At 45.1% G+C, this 26306-nt stretch overlaps 1 protein-coding gene across 3 annotated transcripts in view; it reads right to left on the bottom strand.

The window, feature by feature from the left end:
* KIAA0556 (KIAA0556 ortholog) overlaps positions 1-26306 on the bottom strand; it is a 232651-nt gene that overhangs the window by 193585 nt on the left and 12760 nt on the right. For all 3 annotated transcript variants that reach the window (XM_030925123.1, XM_030925124.1, XM_030925125.1), the window contains exon 2: positions 14799-14854. In XM_030925123.1, coding sequence (XP_030780983.1) covers positions 14799-14854 — 56 coding nt within the window. The remainder of the gene's footprint in view (positions 1-14798; positions 14855-26306) is intronic.

The raw sequence follows: 26306 nt of genomic DNA, 5'->3' as shown, positions 1-26306 counted from the left end.
AACTATACACTTAAGCTTGTTTATTTTATTGCACATAAGTAATACCTGAATAAATACATTTTTAAAAGAATAATGCAAAGTAGGTATTTTTCATTGTCCCTTAGTATGGTCCTATTTCTGAAATATATGTAGTTGAATGGAAAAAAAATGCTAGAAGCACAGTGGCTCATGGCTGTAATTTCAGCACTTTGGGAGGCAGAGGCAGAAGGATCCCTTGAGTTCAGGAGTTCAAGACCAGCCTGGGCAACGTGGTGAGACTCTCTCTCTACAAAAAATACAAAAATTATCTGGAGATGGTGGCATATGCCCATAGTCCCCAGCCACCCCGGAGGCTGAAGTGAGAGGATCGCTTGAGCCATGTTCATGCCACTGCACACCAGCCTGGGTGACAAAGTGAGAAAGTGAGAACCTGCCTCAAAAAAAAAAAAAAAAGAAAAAGAAAAAGAAAAAGAAAGAAAAGAAAAAGGAAAGGGAAAAGGAAAAAGAAAAAAAAAAGCTAGAAAGAAATATAAAAATAAATACAGATTATCCCAATGGCTCATCTTAGGATTTTTCGACTTTATTGTGGTATGAAAGCAATATACATTCAGTGGAAACCGTATTTCAAGTACCCATACAACCATTCTGTGTTTCACTTTGAGTACAGTACTCAATACATGACATGAGATATTCAACACTTCATGATAAAATATGCCTTGTGTTAGATGATTTTGCCCAACTGTAGGCTAATATAAGTGCACTGAGCACATTTAAGGTAGGCTAGGTTAAGCTATGATGTTCAGCAGGTTAAGTATATTCAATGCATTTTCTTTTGATTTACAGTATTTTCAACTTAGGATGGGTTTATTGGGACATTGTATGTTGAGGAGCATCTGTAACAGTGATTATCTAGGTGGTAGGATAACGAATCATTTGTGTACCTTTCTGCATTTTCTAATTTCTTGACAATCAGCATGCATTAATTGTGGAATCAGAAATAAATTAAATGTCGAATACAGGGCCCACCGGGCTGGGTATCTGCAGATGTCAACCACACTAACCCTGCCTCCCTAGGCCAACCCCAACTACTCCAGCTGATGGAACATGGTGTGGACAGGATCCGACAGAGAGACTCAATGAATGATAAACAGCAAACACTTAAACAGCCCTTACAGATATGGTTCTAAGTGCTTTACATGTATTAGTCTTTTAATTCTCTCAACAACCCCAGGAGGAGGTACTCTATTTTCAGCTCCATTCTGCAGCTGAGGAAACTGACATGCAGAAAGGTTAGGTAATTGCTGAAAACCATACAGCTAGTGGTAGAGCCAGGATGTGAACCTAGGCTGTCTGTCCCAGCCTCCTGCCCTGCCTGCTCGGGATCGTTCCACCTCTCAGTGCCAAGCCATCTCCCAGGACTTCAATAAAGATGACTGGCCCAAATAATGTATTTTTTAAAGAGTTTAGGTTTCTATATTAAAAAAAAAAAAAAAAAGCTGGAAAAGTCCAGAACTTTATTGAATTTCCTTATACTTATTTCAATTTCTGTTTTGTTTGTTTGTTTGTTGTTTTGAGACAGGGTCTCGCTTTGTCACCCAGGCTGGAGTGCAGTGGCGCAATCTTGGCTCATTGCAGCCTCAATCTCCCAGACTCAGGTGACTCTCCCACCTCAGCCTCCTAAGTAGCTGGGACTACAGGCACACGACACCATGCCTGGCTCATTTTTGTATTTTTAGTAGATATGGGGTTTTTGCCATGTTGGCCAGGCTGGTCTCGAACTTCTGGGCTCAAGTGATCCTCCTGCCTTGGCCTCCCAAAGTGCTGGGATTACAGGTGTAAGCCACTGCACCCGACCTTATTTCAGTTTCTGTTTTGAATTATATAGTGGTGGTGGGGAGGAAGGCATAGTTCAGTGTCTTCTTTTTTTATTGGTAATTCTTTTTAATTGTAATTTTTGTTTTTTTGAGGCAGGGTCTCACTATGTTGCCCGGCTGGCCTCAAATTCCTGGGCTCAAGTGATCTTCCTGCCTAAGCCTCCCAAAATGCTAGGATTACAAGCATGAGCCACCACATCTGACCTTCAGTAGCTTCTTTTTAAAATTTTTAAAATTTATTTTTATTTTTAATTGTTGTGGGCACATAATGGGTGTATATATTTATGAGTTACATGAGCTGTTTTGATGCAGGCATGCAATGCATAATAAGCACATCAGGGTAAAAGGGGTATCCATCCCCTTAAGTACTTATCCTTTGTGTTTATAAACAACCCAAGTATATTCTTTTAGTTATTATTTTTTTGAGACAGAGTCTCCCTCTTATCGCCCAGGCTGGAGTGCATTGGCATGATCTCCGCTCACTGCAACCTCTGTTTTCCAGGTTTAAGTGATTCTCCTGCTTCAGCCTCCCCAGTAGCTGGGACTACAGGCACGCTGCCACCACACCCCGCTAATTTTTGTATTTTTAGTAGAGACGGGGTTTCACCATGTTGGCCAGGCCAGTCTCCGACTCCCAGCCTCAAGTGATCTGCTCACCTCAGCCTCCCAAAGTGCTGGGATTGCAGGTGTGAGCCACTGCACCTGGCCTCTTTTAATAATTTTTAAATATACAATTAAATTGATTTTGCCTATAGTCACCATGTTGTGCTAGCAAATACTAGGTCTTATTCATCCTTCCCAGTTTTTTTTTTTTTTTTTTTTTTTTTTTTTTGAGACAGAGTCTCACTGTATTGCCCAGGCTGGAGTGCAGTGGCATGATCTTGGCTCACTGCAACCTCCGTCCCCTCCCCAGGGTTCAAGTAATTCTCCTGCCTCAGCTTCCCGAGTTGCTGGATTCACAAGCATGTGCCACCATGCCTGGCTAATTTTATATTTTTAGTAGAGATGGGGTTTCACCACGTTGCCTGGGCTGATCTTGAACTCCTGACCTCAAATGATCTGCCTGCCTCGGCCTCACAAAGTGCTGGGATTACAGGTGTGAGCCACTGCGCCTGCACATTCTTTCTAATTATTTTGTGCCCATTAACCATCCTCACTTCTCCTGCCACCCTCCGTAGCTTCTGGGACCCATCCTCCTATTCTCTATGTCCATGAGTTTAATTTTTAGCTCCCATAAATGAGAACATGCAAAGTTTGTCTTTGTGTGCCTGGTTTATTTCACTAAACTTAATAACCTCCAGTTCCACCCATGTTGTTGCAAATGACAGGATCTCATTCTTTTTTATGGCTGCATAGAACTCCATTGTGTGTGTGTACCACATTCTCTTCACACGTGTGTCTGTTGGACACTGAGGTTGCTTCCGAGTCTTGGCTATTGTGAACAGTGCTGCAAGAAACATGGAAGTGGAAAAATCCCTTCGATATACCCATTTCCTTTCTTCTGGGTATACACTTAGGAGTGGAATTGCTGGATCGTAGAGTAGCTCTATTTTGAGCTTTTTGAGGAATCTCCAAACTGTTCTCCGTAGTGATTGTACTAATTTACATTCCCCACAAACGTGCACAAGGATTCCCTTTTCTCTGCATCCTCGCCAGTATTTGTTTTTGCCTGTCTTGAATAAAAGCCATTTTAACTGGGATGAGATGATATCTCACTGTAGTTTTGATTTGTGTCTAGTGGCTTCTAACTGGAATCTGGCTGTAGTTAATTGCATTGAGTTGGGGGCGTTGAGTATCAGACCAGCTCCCTTTGCCAGATGAGGAAACTGAGGCTCACATTTACCAGGCAGTTGTTGCCTCTGCCTGGCCCTGTGGTCACAGGAGTACAGGGTCCTCCTGTCTGGCTGTGAACCAGTAGCAGGGGCCTGTGGGGAGGAGGGGGAGCAGTGTGCTCTTGCCACTTTGCCAGGGTACACAGAACACAGGCTGTTGGCTGAGCCCTGTACTTGCTGTGCTATCCAGGGCAGGCTGTCTCACCGCTCTGAGCCCAGACTTTTCCTCATGTGAGGTGAGGATAATATTGCTCGCCTTCTTGGGCATCGTGAAGAGTCAACAAGACAACAGATGTCAATATCACTTTTTTTTTTTTTTTGAGATGGAGTTTCGCTCTTGTCGCCCAAGCTGGAGTGTGGTGGCACAATCTCGGCTCATTGCAACCTCCGCCTCATGGGTTCATGCAATTCTCCTGCCTCAGCCTCCTGAGTAGCTGGGATTACAGGCGCCCACCACCAGGCCCGGCTACTTTTTGTATTTTCAGTAGAGACAGGGTTTTGCCATGTTGGCCAGGCTGGTCTCAAACTCCTGACCTCAGGTGATCCACCTACCTGGGCCTCCAAAGTGCTGGGATTACAGGCGTGAGCCACCACACCTGGCTGTGAACATAATTTTTAACAACTGTGCTGTCAGTTACTATCCCCACCACATAGTGGCCATGAAGGGGAGAGTTGCTGTTTTTTGCCTTTCCCCCTTTTTCTGGCACCACTATCCTGATTTTCCTTTGGGAAAATATCCCTTCCTAACCATGTGCTTAACGTAGGGTTGACCCCACCCAACCTTTGTCTCCAGGACAAGTGCACAACCCTCGATGGGCCAGCGAGTCTTGATCTGGGGCCGTGGTTGAACAGTTAGACTTGGAGAGTGTTCACTCTTTGCTGAAGTTGCTGAGAGAATTCTGATAATGACAGGAGAAGGGGAAAGGGAGGAGGAAACGGAGGAGGAGGAGAAAGCGCCGCTCACTATTCAGGGATTCGCGACCTGTAGGGCACTGTTCTAGGCACCCCAACCACCTAGTGAGACAGGTGCTCCCACTATCCCCATTCTATATAGAAAGAAACTGAAGCTCTGAGGTGGCTGAGCTGCTTGGGTGAGTGAGGAGCCAGGATTCATCCTCGAATCTTTTACATCTAGCACCTGAGCTTCCTCCACCATGCCATCTGGCCTCTATACTATAAGCCTCAGGCTGCTGGTGGACATCTTGCCACCTGGTGGAGAACAGACTTGCCACCGAAGAAGGCAGAGTCGAGAGGGACTAAGTCAGAGCACCTAGATCCATCCATGCCTGATGTCCACCCCTGAACTTTTCAGCTAGGTGAGGCAACAAATTCTCTTTTTTTGCAGAAGCTGGTTTAAGGAAGGCTTCTATCACTTAAACAGAAGCTGACAGACATGGTCTGTGGACACTAATAAAGCTGAAGTCACAGAAGCATTGGCTCTTGTCAGACTTGAGGGACCACAAAGGAAACAGGGGCTCAGAGTGGGGAAAGCAAGTGTGTCCATGGTCAGTGATGGCAGCCAGGACCGGAGCCCACATGGCCTGGCACTTTCATGACCTGTGTCTTGCTCCTCCAAAAGTGTCCCCAGAGCAAGTGACGGTTTTCATGGGGTGTTTTTATCCTGCAGACATACCTTTCCTGAGTAACTTGCAGGAACCTCCTCTTAGCACCATTCTCTCTTCTAATCATATTCCATATTCCATACAGTGATTTCTGGGGGTGGAGGGAGGAGGTAAAGGGAGCTATTTTAAAGGCTATTTCATGCCTAAGATCTGAGGATAGAGAAAACTTCGATGGCGCTCTGTTGAAGGGCACATTGTTTATCCAAAACAGACTCGGTAAAGGGAAGCTGTCAACATTATCTCTGTCTGGTCACAAATTGCAGCTCTCTGATGGGTTTTTCCTAGAGTTTAATCTTGTGTTGGAAGCTAAGCTGATACCAGGAAGGTTTTAGACATGTCAATCTCCTTCCTAGCATTTTAGCAGAAATTGATTCTCTTTGCTTTTCCGGGCTGGAGTCTTGGCCCTGTTGTTGTTAAACTTGGGTGTTTGTACACATCTCCTGCAGTGCCCAACCTAACTGCAGAGGTACCGGGGCAGCCTGGGGACTCACATACAAAGGAATTCCAACAGGGAGAGATTATGCACCATTCTTCCATCATACCAAAGGGGCCCAATCTGTGTCCTGCTTTTTCTCAGCAAGACTTCTCCACCTGTGACTTTCAAGGGATTAGTTTTGCAAATACGCTATTTTGCCCTGCCAGTCCTAAATTATAATTGTTGACATTTATTGAGCTCCGAGTATGTGCCAGGTTCTGTCCTAAGCACTTGACACATATGAACTCACTGAATCCTTGCCACGGTCCTGTGAAATGCAGGTTTTATATCATCCTCATCTTACAGAGAGGGAAGTCGAATCACGAAAAGGTGAGTCACTTGCCTGAGTGGTAGAGCTAGCCTAGGAATCCAGGCTGTTTGGTTCCAGGGTTCGCAGGCTCAATTCTTCTGCTGCACTGCTTCTAATCCTGCCCTGTGTCTTATTTGCCCTGTATAAATCAGAAGTTGTCAATGTTACGAGGGCCCCTCTCTTCGAGTTCTCAAAGCTGCAGCAGAGACCAAGACCTCAGGAAGCAGAAAGACTGACAACAATAATTTCGCAACTGGGAATGCATTTGGCAGTTGAATCTAAAATAGATTTTGTTCTTCTCTGCCCAGAAATATGAACTAAAAGGTTTCATTCCAGTAAAAGTGCAGAGTTGGAATGTGAGCTGTCATATCAGGCTCTTTGTAATGCAACACCACCAACTTGCCTTTTCTTTTTTGTTTGTTTCCTTTAAAAAAACTTTTTTTAAAACAAAGCAATAGAGATCTGTAAGTATGGACGGGGACAACTCCTAAATCCCCACAAAACTGAAGTTAAAAGAACATGGAGAACTGAACAGAGAAAACAGAAGGGAGTATCTGCAGTTTGCGCGCTAGTGGAGTCTGAAACTTACAGAAAAGTCACCTGTCTCACTGGTGCCTGCAATCAGCCAAGACAAATCTTAAGAGCTCAGGGCTGCAAGAGATGGCTTGCAGAAATCGAGGTGCTGCAATTCGCAATTGCGACATGAAACCCACCAAAATGCCCACCAATCAATGAGTAGATAAAGAAACTGTGGTATGTATATACGATGGAATACTACTCAGTCATAAAAAGGAATGAATTAATGGCATTCACAGCAACATGGATACAACTGGAGACTATTATTCTAAATGAAGTAACTCAGGAATGGAAAACCAAACATTGTGTGTTTTCACTTACAAGTGGGAGCTAAGCTATGAGGATGCAAAGGCATAAGAATGACACAATGGACTTTGGGGACTCAGAGGGAAAGGGCGGGAAGGAGGTGAGGGACAAAAGACTACAAATTGGGTTCAGTGTATATTGCGTGGGTGATGGGTGCACCAAATCTGACACGTCACCACTAAAGAACTTACTCATTTAACCAAATACCACCTGTTCCCCAAAAACCTGTGGGAAAACAAAAGAAATCAAGGTGCTAGATATGTCCCCAAGTCCTTCTCAAGTAAATGCCCCTCCCCTCACCCCCACAAGATGAATGAACTAGGGAACTATAGGGGTGGCCACTGAATGGCTCCATTGTGGGCACCTCAGTCAAGGACAGCCACACTTGAATCTGGCCAGCTTGCTATGAGATAACCTGGGGCGGGGGGGGGGGGGAAGCTCTATCCCTTTCATGCACTGTTAAAAGATGAATTGGAAACATCAATTTAAATAGAGCACACACCCTTTGCTCCATTAGTTCTACTTTAAAGCATTTAACCTTTGGCTATTCCTATGTACACAGGGATGTCTGCTCCAGAATATTCTTTAAAGTATTCCTATAGTAGCAAAAGACTATTAATAGAGTAGATATTCATTAATCAGGAATTAGTAATACATTTATGCAATTATTTAGGACCAAAACCTGATCTGAAATGACATAAAATTTATAGCCTTTATTTACCCACTTAGTATACATATTCATATTTTGCAGTACACACACTATATATATATGTTTTAGAGATAGGGCCTCACTATATTGTCCTATCTGGACTCAAACTTCTGGGGTCAAGTGAGCCGCCCACCTCAGCCTCCCAAGTAGCAGGTGAGATAACAAGCAGGAGCCACTGCAAGGAGCTCTGTGCATATATTAATGTATTTGATTATAGAGTGCTTTTCCAGGTCCTCCTAGGATGGTATAACTTTTTAAATATAAAAAAGTGAAATATATTTGGCCTTAAATGTTTCAAGTAAAGAATTACATTCCTGTAAATCCACAATGGAGTACTAGGCAGCCACGAAAAGAGTGAGGTCTGTCCATATGACCTGCTGAGGAATGCTCTCTAAGACATGTTGTTAAATGAAAAAAAAAAAAAAATCTAGAAGAAAACAATGTGTATTGCATGAGGGGGATGGATGGGTGGGTAAAGGAGACAAAGCATACATTCTGCATAGTTGCATACCTGCAGAATATTTCTGGAAGGACACATAAGACATTGATTATAGTTGTTGCCTCTTGGGAGGGCAACTGAAGGCTGGTGTCAGGAATATTGTATTTCCTGAATACTCTTGAGTATTGATTAGCCAGGCCAGACTCTCTCACTGACCTGTGGCCTGGGCTTATAGAGGAGGAACAGCTAATAGGAGAATCAAGACAGCAACAAGGACCAGGCTGGTTGGCTCAAGCCTATAATCTCAGAACTTTGGGAGGCCAAGAGGGGAGGATTGCTTGAGCCCAGGAGTTCAAGATCAACCTGGGCAACATGACAAAACCCCGTTTCTACAAAAATTACAAAAATTAGCTGGGTCTGGTGGTGCACACCTGTGGTCTCCACTACGCAAGAGGCTGAGGTGGGAGGATCACTTGAACTTGGGAGGCAGAGATTGTAGTGACCTGATACAGCACCACTGCACTCCAATCTGGGCAGCAGAGCGAGACTTGTCTCAAACAAAAAGCAAAAAAGATAGCAACAAGGTAAAGAGACCCAGAAGACCCAGACGGGAGCAGAAGTGTGTTTACAGTTGCACACTGAAGAGACAGAGAGGGCTGTCCAGATAACCTTGTCCCTGGAGGCACCCTGGATCCTGGACTTGCTGTGTTTTAATGTTTTAATGTTGTTGTGTTCCCCTCAGACCCCAGACTCCTCTTTTGCTTGGGAAAAATGAAGGAAGCCTCTAGCCTTGCACCAGAAGTCTCTGTTAATAGCAGGAAGGGGTGTGTGTGTGTGCGCGCGCGCGCATGTACATGCATGCAAAGGGAAGGCTTAACATTTTCTAGTTGGGTGAGTTCAACGACTTTTGCAATCCTTGCAAAGTCAGTTGAGCAGATAAGTGTGCTGTCAAAAGCATTTTTTGGAATCTCCAATCAACTGCAAAAATGGCCGTCAGTTATCACGGGAGGCTCTCAGAGTGATTAAGAATGAGGGCCCTGGGGCTAGCCTGCCTGAGGCCCAGGTGCCTGGGGACACACAGCCAGGAAGCAGGAAGGCTGGAATCAGCCTCCGGCTGGAGTGAGGGAGGTCCCTTCTGTAGGAAGCGTAATTAATGGTGCTGCCTTCTCCTTGGGAATCTCTCTGTTAAATTCTAGACACTTCAAGTTATGTAACAACTAACATCTATGGAACACTTACTGTGTGCCCAGCACTGTTACGTTAATACATGACTGTATTAACTCTCTCCAAAGTGGACATTATCAAACAGGTAAGAGGGCTCAAGAGACTTGTCCAAGGTCAACAGCTGGGATTTGAGGCAGAGCTGCTTGGCCCCAGGACCTGAACTGTATGTAGCCCTCACAGCAAACTGGAGGTATTAATTCACAGAGCCACCAGGGGCCTCAGTGGCTCTGAGCAGTAAGGGGACATGTCCCCAGCTCCATGCTCGTGAGCCCCATAGTGCCCTAGGCACCAGTGTGGATGCTGTAGGGATGAACTGGATGATGAATAAACATTTCTTCCTCCTCTGTGATCTCCTTTTTTCTAACACTGCATGATAAATTTACTTCCTAATGATTTTTGAGTAAACTACAATGACCACAATTTCAAAATCATTAATAATTCATGTCCAAGGGCCATAAACACTATATAATCTCCACAGGCAGGAACCATGAATACTTGTTAGAAACGAGGCTGAGAATATTTTTACCAGTTGAACTGAAATTATCTACTGCCTTCAAGCCAACCATCAAAGCTACATTTTTCAGAAATGACTGTAACCTGGCCAGGTACAGTGACTCAAGCCTGTAATCCCAGCACTTTGGAAGCCCAAGGCGGACGGATCTCTTGAGGGCAGGAGTTTGAGGCCAGACTGGCTAACATGATGAAACCCTATCTCTACTAGAAATACAAAAATTAGTCAGGCATGGTGGGACGCACCTGTAATCTCACCTACTCGGGAAGCTGAGGCAGGAGGATCGCTTGAACCCGGGAGGTGGAGGTTGTAGTGAACTGAGATAGTGTCACTGTACTCCAACCTGGGTGACACAGTAAGACTATGCCTCAAAAAAAAAGAAATGACTGTAACCTTTCCAATACCTCAGTTCAGGCCACCTCTCCCAGGAAGTCTTTCCCTCCTCTGGCACTCCCTGGAGCTTTATTTGGGGCTCATCTATAATGTTTATCATTCTCTTCTTTGGTTTTGCCTCTTGGTATCTGTGACAGCGGTGGAGAACTGAGGTGCCTTCGGGGCCAGGGAGGCCAGGCACAGGGTACAGAGAAGCACCTGGGTCGAGAGCCAGAGCTATTTATTTTGTTTTCTTTTTTTGAGATAGAGTCTCACTCTGTCGCCCAGGCTGGGGTGCAGCGGTGTGATCTTGGCTCACTGCAGCCTCTACCTCCTGGGTTCAAGAGATTCTCCTGCCTCGGCCTCCCGAGTTGCTGGTACTACAGGAATGTACCACTACGCCTGGCTAATTTTTGTATGCCAGAGTCTACTTAATCCATGGAAAGAGCTGGTTCTTATCCATGGCTGCACATCGGAACCACTTGGGGGATTAAAACATTCTGATGCCCAGGTGGCACACCCAGATATTGTAACCTAACTGGTTTGGAAAGAGGCCTGGACATTGGGTTAGTTATGTAAGTACGAATGAATGAATAAACATATGAATGAATGAACTGCACCAGGCCCTGTGCTGAGTGCTTTATGCCAGTGGTTCTCAAACTGCTGCACATTAGAATCACCTGGGAACTTTTATTAATTAAAAAAAATTTTTTGAGACAGGGTTTTGTTGTCCAGGTTGGAATGCAGTGGTGTTATCATAGCTTATTGCAGCCTTGAACTCCTGGGCTCAAGTGATACTCCCGCCTCAGCCTCCAGGGAAGCTGAGATTATAGGCACAAGACACCACACCTGATTTTTATTATTTTATTTTATTTATCTTGAGACAAGTCTCACTCTGGTGCCCAGGCTGAAGTACAGTGGCCCGGTCTCGGCTCACTGCAACCTCCGCTGTCTGAGTTCAAGTGATTCTCCTGCCTCAGCCTCCCAAGTAGCTGGGATTACAGGCACCCGCCACCACGCCCGGCTAATTTTTGTATTTTCACTAGAGATGGGGTTTTACCATGTTGGCCAGGCTGGTCTCGAACTCCTGACCTCAGGTGATCTGCCCACCACAGCCTCCCAAAGTGTTGGGATTACAGGTGTGAGCCACCACGCCTGGCCTCACACCTGTTTAATTTTTTAAAATTTTTTTGTAGAGAAGGAGTCTTGCTTATGTTGCTCAGGCTGGTCTCAAAGTCCTGGGGCTCAAGCAATCTTCCCACTTCAGTCTCCCAAAGTGCTGGGATTACAGGTGTGAGCCACCACACCCAGTCACCTGGGAGCTTTCAAATATCCAGATGTTGCTAAGTACTGTGGTTGGCAATGTTGAAATGTGGATTTAACCATTTTAAATGTGGATTTAAACATTTTTTTAAAAATCCACAACTTTTAAATGTGGACATCTACTTTTTAAAAATTATAACAGGGTACGAGCTAGATACAACACACCTTTGGGCTGAATTTGGCCTAGCGAGTTCATTGACAGCAGCCTACATCCTCCCTTTATCATGGTGGCTTAAGATCCCTCAAAGAAGTACCCGATCCCAACCCAGGGTGGAAACCACATGTTCACCCTCCAAGGAGCACGCCGGCCGCACCACCTCACCACCACGTGTTCATCCTCCAGGGAGTGTGCTGGCCACTACCTCACCACCTTGAGAAATACAACATTTGTTCTAACCAGCTCTGGGAAAGAGACAGCTGGTCTCCGTGCCTTTCATGGTGACATAGTTTGATCTATACCTGGCATCTTGGGTGAGGCACAGAGGGCTGGGAAGTCAGGAGAGAGGGTGCGGGATGCAGAAAGAAGAGGTGGGTGGAAAAGGCATGTTATAATCTATCAGACAAGAATCCTAGCAGCTTGCTGTTCTTTTTTTTTTTTCAATAATTATTTTTTAGTAGAGGTGGGGTTTTACCATGTTGCCCAGGCTGGTCTTGAACTCCTGGGCTCAAGTAATCCACCCACTTTGGCCTTCTAAAGTGCTGGGATTATAGGCGGGAGCCACTGTGCCCAGCCTTTATTTATTTGTTTGCTTTTGAAATAATTGTTTGGGGCTGGTTTTTTGTTTTGGTTTTGTAACCGAACAAAAGCTCTGTTAAGAGAGCTAGCACTCTCCTTTTCTCAGAAGGCCTGAAACCGAGTGAAATATCTTTCCAGGTTAAGCCTGGGTATTGTGATAAACAGCCTCACTCTCCATTTCTCACTGCAAGCACTTCCCAGAAGAGAAATGATCTGAAATGCTCTCCCATCATGGGCACAATGGGAGTGGCTGGGAAAGCAGCAATTAGGGGAGTTGCATTGCTAGAGAGAGACAGAGCCTCAACTAGTTTCCCCTGCCCCGCTCTGTGGTTTCCCAGTTAATTTCTTAATGTGGATAAATGGGATGCTGCTATTCTGTGACCAAAGGCCAGGGGCAGGTTCAAGGTTTCCTCCTCGGCTTGCGGGCTGGTCTTCACCCCCGGTCAGTTAACTAAGGGAGGCCTGCAGGTCTGGGCTCACTTCCATCCCTGCTCCTCTACCTCAGGGTCTCTGGAAGGATGTTGTGGGAAGACAGGCACTTGCTTCTGCCTCCAGACAAAGATTCCTTATCAGAAGGAGTGGGAAAATCCACCCTGGCTTTGCCCCTAGACTGCCCACTTGGGTGACACTTAGATCTTTTCAGCAGCATCGAAGTTCCTAAGCCTTCGTCCAGCCCTCATTCCAGGTGGGCTAATTGAAAGAAAAAGAAAACGCAAACTGGCTGTTCTGGTTACAGCTGATGAAGGAAACAACAGGAGAAGGTGAAGGTCATGTAACTCACACGACGCTGAGTGCAGTCTAGCCCCAGCTTCCTCCTCAGAGCTGGCCAGGACAGCCCAGAGATGGAAGGTAGAAGGACCAGGTCTTCTTGCCATTTTTGAGGCCCTGGACCCAGCTGAGCCGGACAAATGCCCTTTCATCACAGGAATGATGACACTTTACAATCAAAAGTGTCAGTAGATATGTGTGGATGAATTTCTGGATTGGTCAATGTTTCTGATGAGTCACACAATTTCTCTCCCTGGCACTCCTGCCCCATCTCCACTAAATAAGACTCAATTTTATCTTCTCATAAGCCTGGGACTTGATCAAAGGGCCCTGGAGTAACCTATGGCTCCTTGCTACCACTTCCCACTTGCTTTAGGCGCCATGATCTTGCAACCTTCCTTATTTATGTCTCTCTGACTTTGACTGTACTGATTCCTTGGCCTGGAAAACTCCTAGTCATCCTTCAAGAAGCAGCCTGCACATCACCTTTTCTGCAAAGGCTTTCTTGATATTGCTGGAAGAGTCAGGTGACTGGTTTCTGTATTAAAATCTCACTTTCTCTGTCCTTCTATGATGGCACTTCTCACACTGTATTGTAATGATCATGCTGTAGCTCTCTTCCAACTAGATAGTGTATATCCCGAGATCAAGGACTGTGTTTCACTCAACCTCTAGTCCAGGTCCCCCTGGTGCCTGGCACAGAGCAGGTGGGTTCAGAGGTAGGGGGTTGGGGAGACGGGGGAGGGTGGTAGGTTTCAAGAATGACCACAATATTTTGTAGCTCTTCCCATCAAAAGGTGAGGTCTATTTCCCCACCCCTTGAATCTGGGACCTTGTGGCCTGCTTTCAAGAATAGAAAGTGGGGCTGGGTGTGGTGGCTCATGCCTGTAATTCCAGCACTTTGGGAGATGGAGGCAGGCGGATCACCTGAGGCCAGGAGTTCAAGACCAGCCTGGCCAGTATGGTGAAACCCTGTCTCTACTAAAAATACAAAAATTAGCCAGGTATGGTGGCGGGAGCCTGTAATTCCAGCTACTTGGGAAGCTGAGGCAGAAGAATTGCTTGAACCCAGAAGGTGGAGGTTGCAGTGAGCTGAGATCACGCCATTGCACTCCAGCCTGGGCAACAGAGCGTGACCCATCTCAAAAAAAAAAAAAAAAAAAAAAAAGAATAGAAAGTCGTAGAAGCGACACTGTGTAACTTGTAAGCCTAGGACTCAAGAAGTCCTGCAGTTGCCGCTGCTGCACTCTTGAGCCCTTGAAGCACAATGTGAAAAAACCTGCCTAGACTGCTGGCACACGAGAAGTATTCGGAGGAGAACTGAGGCACCCTGACACTCAACCACCCCCTAGTCAACACAGCCATGAACTGCAGAAGCATGAGTGAGCCCCATGCAGAGCCTGGTCCAGCAGTGGAACTGCCCTGATAAGCCCAAATTGCTAACCCACCAAATCCAGAACTAAATATCTGGTTGCTGTTGTAAGCCACTAAAATCTGGGATGATTTGTTACACAGATGAAGCTAACCAATACACTCAGTTAGACATGATTATTACAAGTGATGATTATTACAAGTGACACTGGGTTGGTAAGCCTAGTTGCTCACTGTCATTTGCTCCAGGATTCAAGCTTGGGACCCCGAGAGAAAACAGTAGATTTAGGGACACTTATTCACCACCCTGCTCCCTCAGGTCCTTTCAGATAGAGTTGCCTCCCATCAGCCCTCAACAGGGACACATTTACCTCCTTTTTCTCTCGTGAGCAGGACCGGCTTCTCTCAGCCTTTCGCAGAGTCTGACCTGTCGCAGTTCAAAAGCAGAACCAAGATTAAGGCTGTTTTAAAACAGCTAGTTTATCATCACAAAAGCTTTTTATTTGCAAACTGAATAGACGGGACCAATCAGTAATCAAATGATTTTAAGAAAATGCAGCCTATTATTATAATGGGAAAATAGCACACTTTTGAAATAGACCAATGGCAAGGAAAATGATAATTCACACACTTACGTTATTTGACTATAATGAACAAAGCTCCAGCCTTTAATCTGGAACATTATCTGTACTCCTGAAAGGGCCTAGGGACTGTAGTTTCCCCTTTTGAATTACATTTTTATTAAATTGTTTGGAATTACATAAAATGCCTTCCACAAAAATGCCTTCCTCTGTGCACACACACATAACCTTTGCTGACAGCATACCAACGTGCTGCACCAAACCCTCAAATCCACCACACAGGTGACAGTGCAGATGTGAATGAGTGGTAATCACCTGCATTTCCCATAATGGGCAATTTCAGAGAGAACTGTTGCTTTTCTGGGAGAACCAGAAGACTAACATTTGAAGGTCTGCATAAATTCAACAGAGTGACATCATAATGTTTAAATATGCTGTTTCCAATGCAGTTTTCACAACTTTTATGCAAGTGTCCATTATAAAAGAATGCCTTGATGCAAGACTAATAGATTGCTTTGGTTTGAAAATACAAAACAAGAGTCACTGCATTATTGTCAATGTATCTCCTAAACTGCCCAACTTCACTCCCCGGTGGCTATTTGTGAAAATGCCACAACCAGTGTCCCCTTAGGTAAGAGCACTCAGAAGACAGGAGCAAAAAATGCTTAGTGACAGCTTAGCAAGAGGAAGGCAATGGGGACTGAGTCTCAGAGAAGATACATGTCTTTGCACATGGTCACTTCTAGTCAGTCTGCACGTGAGTGAGGGGTAGGGGAGAGGTCATATCTGGTGATAAAGCTCAAGGGATGATGCTTTTGCCAAGCAAGTGTGAATAAAGGGAAGAGCCAAGGCCTAGGATGAACCACTGGACACGGCCAGACTCTAGGGCCGTATATACTGTCTTCACATTTCTCTAATTGTATACTAGTATTTGCCTATGTGCCTTTTTAGAAGTTCCAGGGGCTAATCTTGGATCAAGCCTGGAGACCCAGCTGCAAAATTCCAGAGATGACTTCACAGTGGTGAGTTAACAACCCAGCCATTGTTGAGATGATGACAGCCCAATGTCCAGGTTGACTGGGACCCAAGATGGCCACCAGAACAAGACACACAGACAGTACTCAGCCCAATTCCTGCATGCCTTCCTTATCAAGTTTTCCCTGTGTATTTATTTATGTATTTATTTATTTTGAGATGGAGCCTCACTCTGTTGCCCAGGCTGGAGTGCAGTGGCATGATCTCTACTTACTGCAAACTCTGCCTCCCAGGTTCAAGCAATTCTCCTGCCTCAGCTTCCCAAGTAGCTGGGATTACAGGTGCCCACTGGCTAATTTTTATATTTTTTTAGTAGAGATGGGGTTTCACCATGTTGGCCAGGCTGGTCTCGAACTCCTGACCTCAGGTGAACCAGCCTGTCTCGGTCTCCCAAAGTGCTGGGATTACAGGAGGGAGCCACTGTGCCTGGCTCACTCCTGTAAGGGAAAACTGGAGTTTTCTTCTCCCGCAAAATGGAAGTGGTTACTTTGGATAGGAATCCGACCACTTCCCCTTTACTAGCTTTGGTTAATAAATTCACTTTCTTATTACGAGACCTCACTCTTATTAATTGAACTCTGCAAGCAGCAAGCATGAGACCTGCATTCAGTTGTCCAGTTACGTTAATGCAAAGAACACAGAACTTAACTACTAAAATGTGAAAGCAGGACAGATGTCATGGCTCACTGCCTGTAATCCTAGCACTTTGGGAGGCCAAGGGAAGAGGATCACTGGAGGCCAGGAGTTCAAGACCAGCCTGGGTAACATAGCAAGACCTCGTCTCTATAAAAACAAACAAACAAAACAAAAAGAATAAAATAAAATAAAACATAAAAGCAAATCTTTCTACTGGAGTTAATTAGAAACTTTTTAATTCATTAAATCAGAAAATAATTTGCTTATTTTCTAATGAAGAGAATTCACTCAATTAAGAGCATTTATTATTCAAGCTCCCTAGAAGATTGGTTGGCCCAGTCCTCACATCACTGAGCCTCTCTCTCTCTTCCAGATTAGCTCGATGCGAAGACGGCTCTTGCCTGTCAAGGATGGAAGCGCTGTAACCAGATTACACTGTGCCTGTCTACCGCACTTAGCTTCTCTGAGCATCTTCCTACCTATATCTCATTTATTCTCACAACAACTCAAAGAAGGAAGTGGAAACAAGGTGACATTAATATCAATATATGCCACTTGCAAAATTAAGGGGGTGTTCCTCTGCATTTTGCAAGGTGACCTGCCTGCTTCAGCTATGAAGCAATAAATAAGGCCAAATGTAAACGATACATGTGTACTTCACTTTATAGAACAGATGTCTGTCTGGGGAAAAGAAAAAAAAAAAGTGACTGCATTGAATTTTGTAACTACAATACTATTCTCCCACTTATGATTTCAGCAAGGTTTTATCTGCACATAGAATTCATTTTCAATGGTTAGCACATTCTGACACTTTGCTCTAGATGAAGATAATCTTCATCGCTACCATTTAGAGGGGAGTCGCATCTTCCTTGGATGTGAGTTTCTGAAGTCATCAGGCAAAGGGAAAATCAGTGCCAAAATTACCCTTGATAAAGAGTCTTAAGCAACCCGTAAAGTACAGTCTACAGGACATAGCTTTTTATATCTACTGCTGTAGACTAATATGCATGCATATTTGATGCATATGGAAATGTATAGTACATGATAAAAATATGTATGCAGAACACAATTTCATGATATTCCTAATTAAACTATTCATATTGTAATCACTCCCTCTATTTATCCTCTTCAGGTGGGAGGAGAGTGGTGGGGGTGGAGGTAAGAGCCCAGCATTGAGTTCATAAAAGTTCAATGCTTGGTTGATGCAGGGCCACTGTATTGGACACCTACAATGTGGCGAGTTTCTAGGCGGAGGCATCATCTCCTGCATCCTCACAACCACTCCTTTAGACCAGAGGTCAGCGAACTTTCTCTGTAAAGAGCCAGACAGTAAATATTTTTCACTATGTATGCCATAAGGTCATAAGACCACAAGGTTTCTGGTGCAACTACTCAACTCCACCACTGTAGCAAAAGCAGCCATAGACAATATGCAAATCAAGGGGTGTGACTGTGCTCCAATAAAACTTTATTTTAAAAAAATTCTCACTTATACGTGGGAGCTAAACATTGGGTATACATGAACATAAAGATGGGAACAATAGACACTGGGGACTTGAAAACGGGAGGGAGAAAGGGCTAAAAAACTTCTGTTGGATACTATGTTCACTATATGGGTTCACTATATGGGGTTAATAGAAGCCCAAACCTCAGCATCATGCAATATACCCTGTAACAAACCTGCACATGCACTCCTCCAAATCTAAAATAAAGATAAAAATTTAAAATTAAAAAAAGGGGGGCCTGGGCATGGTGGCTCATGCCTGTAATTCCAGCACTTTGGGAGGCCAAGGCGAGCAGATTGCCTGAGGTCAGGAGTTTGAGACCAGCCTGGTCAACATGGTGAAACCCTGTCTCCACTAAACAAAAAAAATTAGCTGGGTGTGGTGGCGGGTGCCTATAATCCCAGCTATTCGGGAGGCTGAGGTAAGAGAATCGCTTGAACATGGGAGGCAGTGGTTGCAATGAGCTGAGATGGCACCACTGCACTCCAGCCTGGGCGATAGAGCAAGATTCTGTCTAAACCAAACAAACAAACAAACAAACAGGTGATAGGCCAGATCTGGCCCACAGGCTGTTGTTTAACTGACTCTTGCTTTAGATGAATAGTACTATTCCCATTGGTACAAAACAATGAAGAAATGAGAAACAAACAGGGTAAGTGATTGCACTGCTTGCTCAAGGTCACAAAAACGTAGCTTGTTAAGTGGCAGGGCTCAGTGCGCTCTTAATCATCATCATCACCGTCATCATCATTACCATCAACATCATTGTCACGGTCATCATCATCACTGTCACTGTAATCACCACTGACTTTACCCTCACTGTCACTGTCAACCATCATCACCACTGCCATCATTATCATCACCGCCATTACCGTGGGCGCTCACCTGTAGTCAGGGTTTACTACATGCCAGGCACCGTGGGCTCGGGGCTAAGCACATACATCAAATCATTTACTCCTCACAACCACCCTGTGAAATAGGTACTATATTATCCCACTTGGCAGATGAGGGCACTGAGACCCAAAGAGATTAGGAAACTTGTCCAATACCACATAGTTAGTGAGTGGCAGAGATTTAATTTCAATCTGGGCAATTTGGCTCCTGAGCCTGCACTCCTAAGCACTAGACTCTAACTGTCCCTCGGCCAGGTCAGTAAAGGCTGGTACAAGAACAAAGGCAGTACAAGCATGTGCTGAGGAGGAAGTTCCAAGTAAGGAACTCTTCTGGGATGCAGCTGTTTAATGTGCTTTGGAGTCCCACAGCAATTAATAAAGAGACTGGAAGGAAAGAATTCCCCAGTGAAGGTGGAGCTCCCTTCTAGCCAGATGGCTTACTGAAAAGATCTAGAAGACGGCAAGGGGCAGAAAATACCAAATGTGCAGAGGCAGGCTTGACATTAGACCCTCACGCCCATCGAGTCAGGTAAAATGCTCAGCCTTGGCACGGAAGGTCAGGTTTTGGAGAATAAAAGGAACTCAATAGAAATCTGCAGGTAAAGAAATCCAGTGTAAGGGCCTCCCCAACACAAAAGAGTTTTGGATTAAGAACTTATTTCCGGCCAGGCGTGGTGGTTCACACCTATAATCCCAGCACTTTGGGAGGCCCAGGTGGGCAGATCACGAGGTCAAGAGATCAAGACCATCCTGGCCAACATGGTGAAACTTCGTCTCTACTAAAAATACAAAAATTAGCTGGGTGTGATAGCATGTGCCTGTAGTCTCAGCTACTCAGGAGGCTGAGGCAGGAGAACCACTTGAACCCAGGAAGCGGAGGTTGCAGAGAACCGAGATTGCACCACTATACCCCAGCCTGGCAACAGAGCTAGACTTAGTCTCAAAAAACTTATTTCTTATTCCCGGGACAAGGCCCGGTGGCTCACGCCTGTAATCCCTCAAAAGCACAAATGCATTTTTCCTTTAAGCTAGCAATATCACTACTAGGAATCAGCTGTGAAGAAATGTGTTCACAGATAGGAAACAAACGTATGCGCAAGGTATTTGCTGTATCATGATTTGCAATAGCAAATATTAGAAATAATAAGTGACTAAGTATGATGAATCTACACAACGTAATTGAACCTTACAAAGCTGAAAGAATGAGCAAGCTTCTTATATTCTACTCTTCATAAATCCTTAAAAGATGGTCATATTTTAGGTGAAAAAAATCAAGACAAGAAAGTATACGTTGTATGTAACTTTTTCTCTAAGAAAAAGGGAAGATCAAAATATATACTCATATTGGTTCTATTTGCATAAAGAACTACCCAGAGAGCCATGTGAGGGACTTCTTAATGTATATTTTTTCTATTGTTTTTATTTTTCTTTTCCTATTACTATTATCTTTTAGAGATTGAGTCTTGCTCTGTTGCCCATCCTGGAATGCAGTGGTGTGAACATAGCTCACTGCAGCCTGGAACTCCTGGACACAAACGATCTTCCCACCTTAGCCTCCTGAGTAGTTGGCATACAAGGGTGTGCCACCACTGGGTGCAGTGGCTCACGCCTGTAATCCCAGCACTTTGGGAGGCTGAGGTGGGCGGATTACCTGAGGTCAAGAGTTCAAGAACAGCCTGGCCAACCAACACGGTGAAACCCCGTCTCTACTAAAAGTACAAAAATTACCCAGGCGTGGTGGCAGATGCCTGTAATGCCAGCTACTCGGGAGGCTGAGGTGGGAAAATCGCTTGAACCTGGGAGCCAGAGGTTGCAGTGAGTCAAGATAGCATTACTGCACTCCAGTCTAGGCAACAGAGGGAGACTTCTTCTCAAACAACAACAACAACAAAAACAAAACAGCAAAAAAAACAAAAGGATGTGCCACCACATCCAGCTTATTTACTTTTTTGTAGAGATGGAGTCTTGCTATGTTGCCCAGGCTGGTCTCAGCCTCCTGGGCCCAATCGATCCTCTTGTCTCAGTCTTCCAAAGTGCTGAGATTATAGGTGTCAGCCACGTGCCTGGTCTTATTTTTATTTTTGAATTATCTATTTGGATTTATTTCCTATTCAAAAAGCTAAAACAAACGAAAAATATGCAATGTCCAAAGGCTGATTTAAATGTGTAAAAAACATAACATAATGAGAAATGCTATAGACTCTCCCATCCAAGACCTAAGATGGGGCAGGCGGTCTGTCAGAGGGAGATGGAGGAGCCTCTGTGAACCTCAGGACCCCAAAGCTTGCTGGAAAGAGAACACAGTAATTTTGGAGGACAAACTGCCTTCTTTTAAGAGATCAATCAGTAATGTGTGAGAGATAAGAATGAAATGATGACAAAATATGGTTTCTGGAAATTGAAACAACAGTTCCTTAGTGAAGCCAATAGGTTATTGGTGACCTGCTCATTTACTTGAGGGCAAAGTTTTTATGAAATGGCTAGAGAAGATGAGAAGGGAAAAACAAACAAACAAAAGATAAAGGAAGGTGCATTAAAAAAGATAAAAAGATAAAAAAAAGATAAAGATGGGTTGTCTGAGGATCTGATTTCACTGGGAGTCAGTTTTTCCAGTGCTTTCTGAGCACCTGCCATTGTCAGCTTCTTCCCTGGGTGATAGCTCTTGGGATTTCCTACCATTTGCAATGACAAAGCCACATGGGTCACAGAAGCAAAGCAAACTGCCCATGGTCACACAGCAAGGAAGCAAGGAAGGGTTAGCAACCCATTAGTCTAACGGCTGACCCAGTGCTCAGCATGTTTGCCCCACCCTGCTGCCTGCACACAGTTCTTCCAGTCCAGGAAGGAGAGCACCCCCTGTCATTACTACCCCCACCCCCCTACCCCCATTTCAACTTCCTTTTTTTTTTTAGACAGAGTCTCACTCTGTCGCCTGGGGCTAGAGTGCAGTGGCGCAATCTTGGCTCACGGCAACCTCCGCCTCCCGGGTTCAAGCAATTCTCCTGCCTCAGTCTCCCGAGTAGCTGGGATTACAGGCGCCCACCACCATGCCTGGCTTATTTTTGTATTAGTAGAGACTGGGTTTTGCCATGTTGGCCAGGCTTGTCTTGAATTCCTGACCTCAGGTGACCTGCCCGCCTTGGCCTCCCAAAGTGCTGGGATTACAGGAGTGAGCCACCACACCCAGCCGGCTTCCTGAACCTTGATTCTGGCTTCTACCTATAGCGTTCACAAAGATAGACATGTGTTGGAGTGAGGCAAACAAAGGAAGGTAGCAGGATGGGAACAAGGCAGGCTAAGAACAGCTGTCCAGGAGGGAAATGGTTGCTCATGCCTGTAATCCTATCGCTTTGGGAGGTTAAGGTAGCAGCAGCTCTTGGGCAACAAAGCAAGACTCCATCTCTTAAAAGAAAAAAAAAAAAAGAACAGCTGCTGGTTTCCATTCAGAAAGGTGGACCTGGTTTTGTTGGATTAGATTTTCCATAGAAGTGGTAAATAAATCTAGTCTTCTAATTTTTAAATGGTGATGAATAATTTAAAAAATTTTAAGGCTCTGTACAGGCTAAAAAAATCAGGCCTCTAGTTTCCAACTAGGTACATAATAACTAGGCAGACAAATGGAAAAATCTCCCACTTTCCCATTCTTCCTTTTTTTTTTTTTTGAGATGTTTCGCTCTGTTGCCCAGGCTAGAGTATGGTGGTGTGATCACAGCTCACTGCAGTCTCAAACTCCTGGGCTCAAGCCATTCTCCCATCTCAGCCTCCAGAATAGCTGGCCCTATAGGCATGTACCACCACACTTGGCTAAAAATTATTTTTATAGAGACGGAGGTCTCACTATGTTGCCCACGCTGGGCTCAAAATCCTGGATTCAAAGCAATCTCCCACCTTTGCCTTCCAAAGTGTTGAGATTACAGGCGTGAAGCAGTGCGGCTGACTTTCACATTACTTCTTTTCTTTTTTTTTTTTTGAGACAGAGTCTTACTCTATCACCCAGGCTGGAGTGTAGTGGTGCAATCTTGGCTCATTGCAAGCTCCGCCTCCCAGGTTGAAGCGATTCTCCCACCTCAGCCTCCCAAGTAGCTGGGATTACAGGGGCATGCCATCACACCCAGCTAATTTTTGCATTTTTAGTAGAGACGGGGTTTCACCGTGTTGGCCAAGCTGGTCTCGAACTCCTGACATCAAGTGATCCACCCGCCTCAGCCTCCCAAAGTGCCAGGATTACAGGCATGAGCCACTGAGCCCGGACTCCTGTTATTTCTTTATCTTGATGCCATGGACCCGTTCTGAGGGGACTTCTTTAAGGACATCCCACTAAAACAACAAATCTATTAGACAAAGAGCACGACTGTTTGAAAGTCAGATAGGGCTGGGCGTGGTGGCTCACTCCTGTAATCCCAGCACTTTGGGAGGCGAAGCGGGCAGATCACCTGAGGTCAGAAGTTCAAGACTAGCCTGGCTAACATGGTGAAACCCTGTCTCTACTAAAAACACAAAAAATTAGCCGGGTGTGGTGGCACATGCCTTTAATCCCAGCTACTAGGGAGACTGAGGCAGGAGAATCACTTGAACCCAGTAGACGGAGGTTGCAGTGAGCCGAGATCATGCCAGTACTCCAACTTGGGCAAGAAGAGTGAAACTCCATCAAAAAAAAAGAAAGAGAGAGAGAAAGAAAGCCAGCCAGGTAGACACTGGCTTTGCAACCCCCTTCTCTTCATTCCCCATGTGTGCCTCCAGGCTGATGTGGGCCTTTAAGTTACCTTCCCTCATGGAAAGCCTGATACAAAACCCCTGTCATTTTTCCTTTGCATTTTATGTGTAACTTGACTTCTGGGGCCCAGTTTACTACCAAATTACCTGGGATAAACAAGTCATGCTAAGATCCTCTTTTCCTTTCCAAATCCAAACAGCAGCTGGTAGACAGAAATGGTTATTTATAACCTGCACACTGTTAACGCACATTTGCTTGGTTTAGAAATGCTTAGCCATATGTTCTTCCCGCGAGCTTCGGGCTTCATAATTAGATAACAGCCTGGGGACAATGCTGCGTGGTGGCTGAGAGGGGAGGCTCTGGGTCAGCAGGTCTCACTTAGCTACTCATTACCCATTTGGGAGTTCTATTAGTCCTAACTCCATTTAAGTCTATTGTCAGGGTTACGGCACTACATGTAAAACGCTCAGAACAGCGCCCTGCATACAGTAAGTACTTAGCAGTTATTAGTTGCCATAAACTGCTGACTATTCATGGATCACAGCCATTTCAATGGAACTTGGGCTTCCAAATAGATCTGCAGTCTGTTCATTCCTATCATCCCTCTTTCCAAACCAGGCCCCCGTCAACTCCCCCTGGACTTTTTTTTTCTGTTTTATTTTATTTATTTATTTATTTATTTTTTTGAGACAGGGTCTTGCTCTGCTGCCCAGGCCGGAGTGCAGTGGGCATGATCATGGCTCACTGCAGCCTCAACCTACTGGGCTCAAGTGATCCTCCTGCCTCCGCCTCCTAAGTAGCTGGGACACAGGTGTATGCCACCACAGCGAGTTTTTTTTTTTTTTTTTTTTTTATTTAGTAGAGATGAGGTCTCACTGTGTTGCTCAGCTGGTCTTGGACTCCTGGGTTCAAGCAGTTCTACCTGCCTCAGCTTCCCAAAGTGCTGGGATTAGAGGCATGAGCCACCACGCATGACCAACTTTTTCAACAGCCACCTAGTAGGTATCCCTGCCTCCACTCTTGCCCGGATTTTCCTATGGCAGCCATATAAAAACCAGACCCTACCACTTGCCTGCTTGACCTTCTAACGTTTCCCTGTGCATGTAGAAAAGAATCCGAGCCCCATTCTGACCAGGCTCTGCATGGCCTGGCCCATGGGATATTCTGGACCTCTCCTCCCTCTTCCCTGCAGCCCTACTGTCTTTCTTCTTTGTATTTAGAGAAGGAACCTTGCTCTGTTGCCCAGGCTGGACTGCAGTGGTGTGATCACAGCTCACTGCAGCCTCGACCTCCCAGGCTCAAGCGATCCTCCCAAGTGGACTCCTGCGTAGCTGGGACCACAGGCATGCGCCACAGCACCTAGTCCCACATCCTTCTTCTGCTCCATAGACCCAAGACTCCTTCCTGCCTCAGGGCCTTGGCCCTCTCCTCTGGGCTGAGAGCACTCATGCCCTGGTCTTACGAGGGATCCTTCTTAGCAATGCGATTTCAGCTTAAAACAACCCACCTCTCCAGAGGGACCCAGCCCTCAGTCCTCCCTGTCTTAACCTTCTGCATGGCACTTACTGACATTTTCTTATTAATATGTTTGTGGTCTGTCTACCCAACCAAAAATAAGCCCCATGAAACCAGAGGCTGCTGTCTGGCTTATCACTGAATTCTCCACACCTGGAATAGTGCCTAGACTGGAGTATGCATCAGTAGAAATTTCTGAAATGGATGAACGAGTGAATGACTGAATTTCTGAACAGACAATGCTGGAAGGGATGGGAGGCGTGACCATGTACTGCGGTGAAGACGTCATCCGCTCTGCGCTTGCAATGTGCTTTCCCGACCCCTTCCCCCTGCTCTTTCTGGGATGGTGAAACAAAATATGACAAAGGCAGTTTAATACCCCAGTGAAGATAATTGGAAAATATTGATTTTTTTTTCCATTTGAAATAGTAAAGATAAGTAAATGCTATACTTCTTTAATCTAATCAGTGGCTTATGTGTCAACACACTTCCCAGGCTGAAATATATTTTAATCTACCTCTGTATCCATCAGACAAGCTCCTAAACCCATTCCCACTCTGCACTCCAACCCAGCCTCATCCAACCATCCCAGCTCCCCAGAGTGTACAAGTGAAGACTTTGCACTTGTGAAAACGTGCACGGGTGTGTATGCGTACCCTAATTAAAGTGTCTTTTGAGTATTTGCATCTCCCAAAAATGATCTGCCAATCTGCCTTGATAAATGCTGGAAGTAGTGCATGAGATCTCCCAGAATCTTAAGGAAAGGAGACGTGTTCCTTCTCCACGTAGCTGAATTGTACTGAGAGGCTACCAAGCACCAGGCCCTGTTCTAAGGGTTTTAGATGGATGAATTCATAGGATTCGCCTAGCATCCCTATGGGAAGGTCCTATTATTATTATTACTGTTATTATTGTTATTGTTATTATTATTATTATTTTTTTGAGACGGAGTCTCGCTCTGTCGCCCAGGCTGGAGTACTGTGGCGCGATCTCAGCTTAC

The sequence above is a fragment of the Rhinopithecus roxellana genome, chromosome 20, assembly GCF_007565055.1.
Source record: "Rhinopithecus roxellana isolate Shanxi Qingling chromosome 20, ASM756505v1, whole genome shotgun sequence".
Classification (NCBI taxonomy): Eukaryota; Metazoa; Chordata; class Mammalia; order Primates; family Cercopithecidae; genus Rhinopithecus; species Rhinopithecus roxellana.
This window is presented reverse-complemented; position numbering and strand designations above follow the sequence as displayed.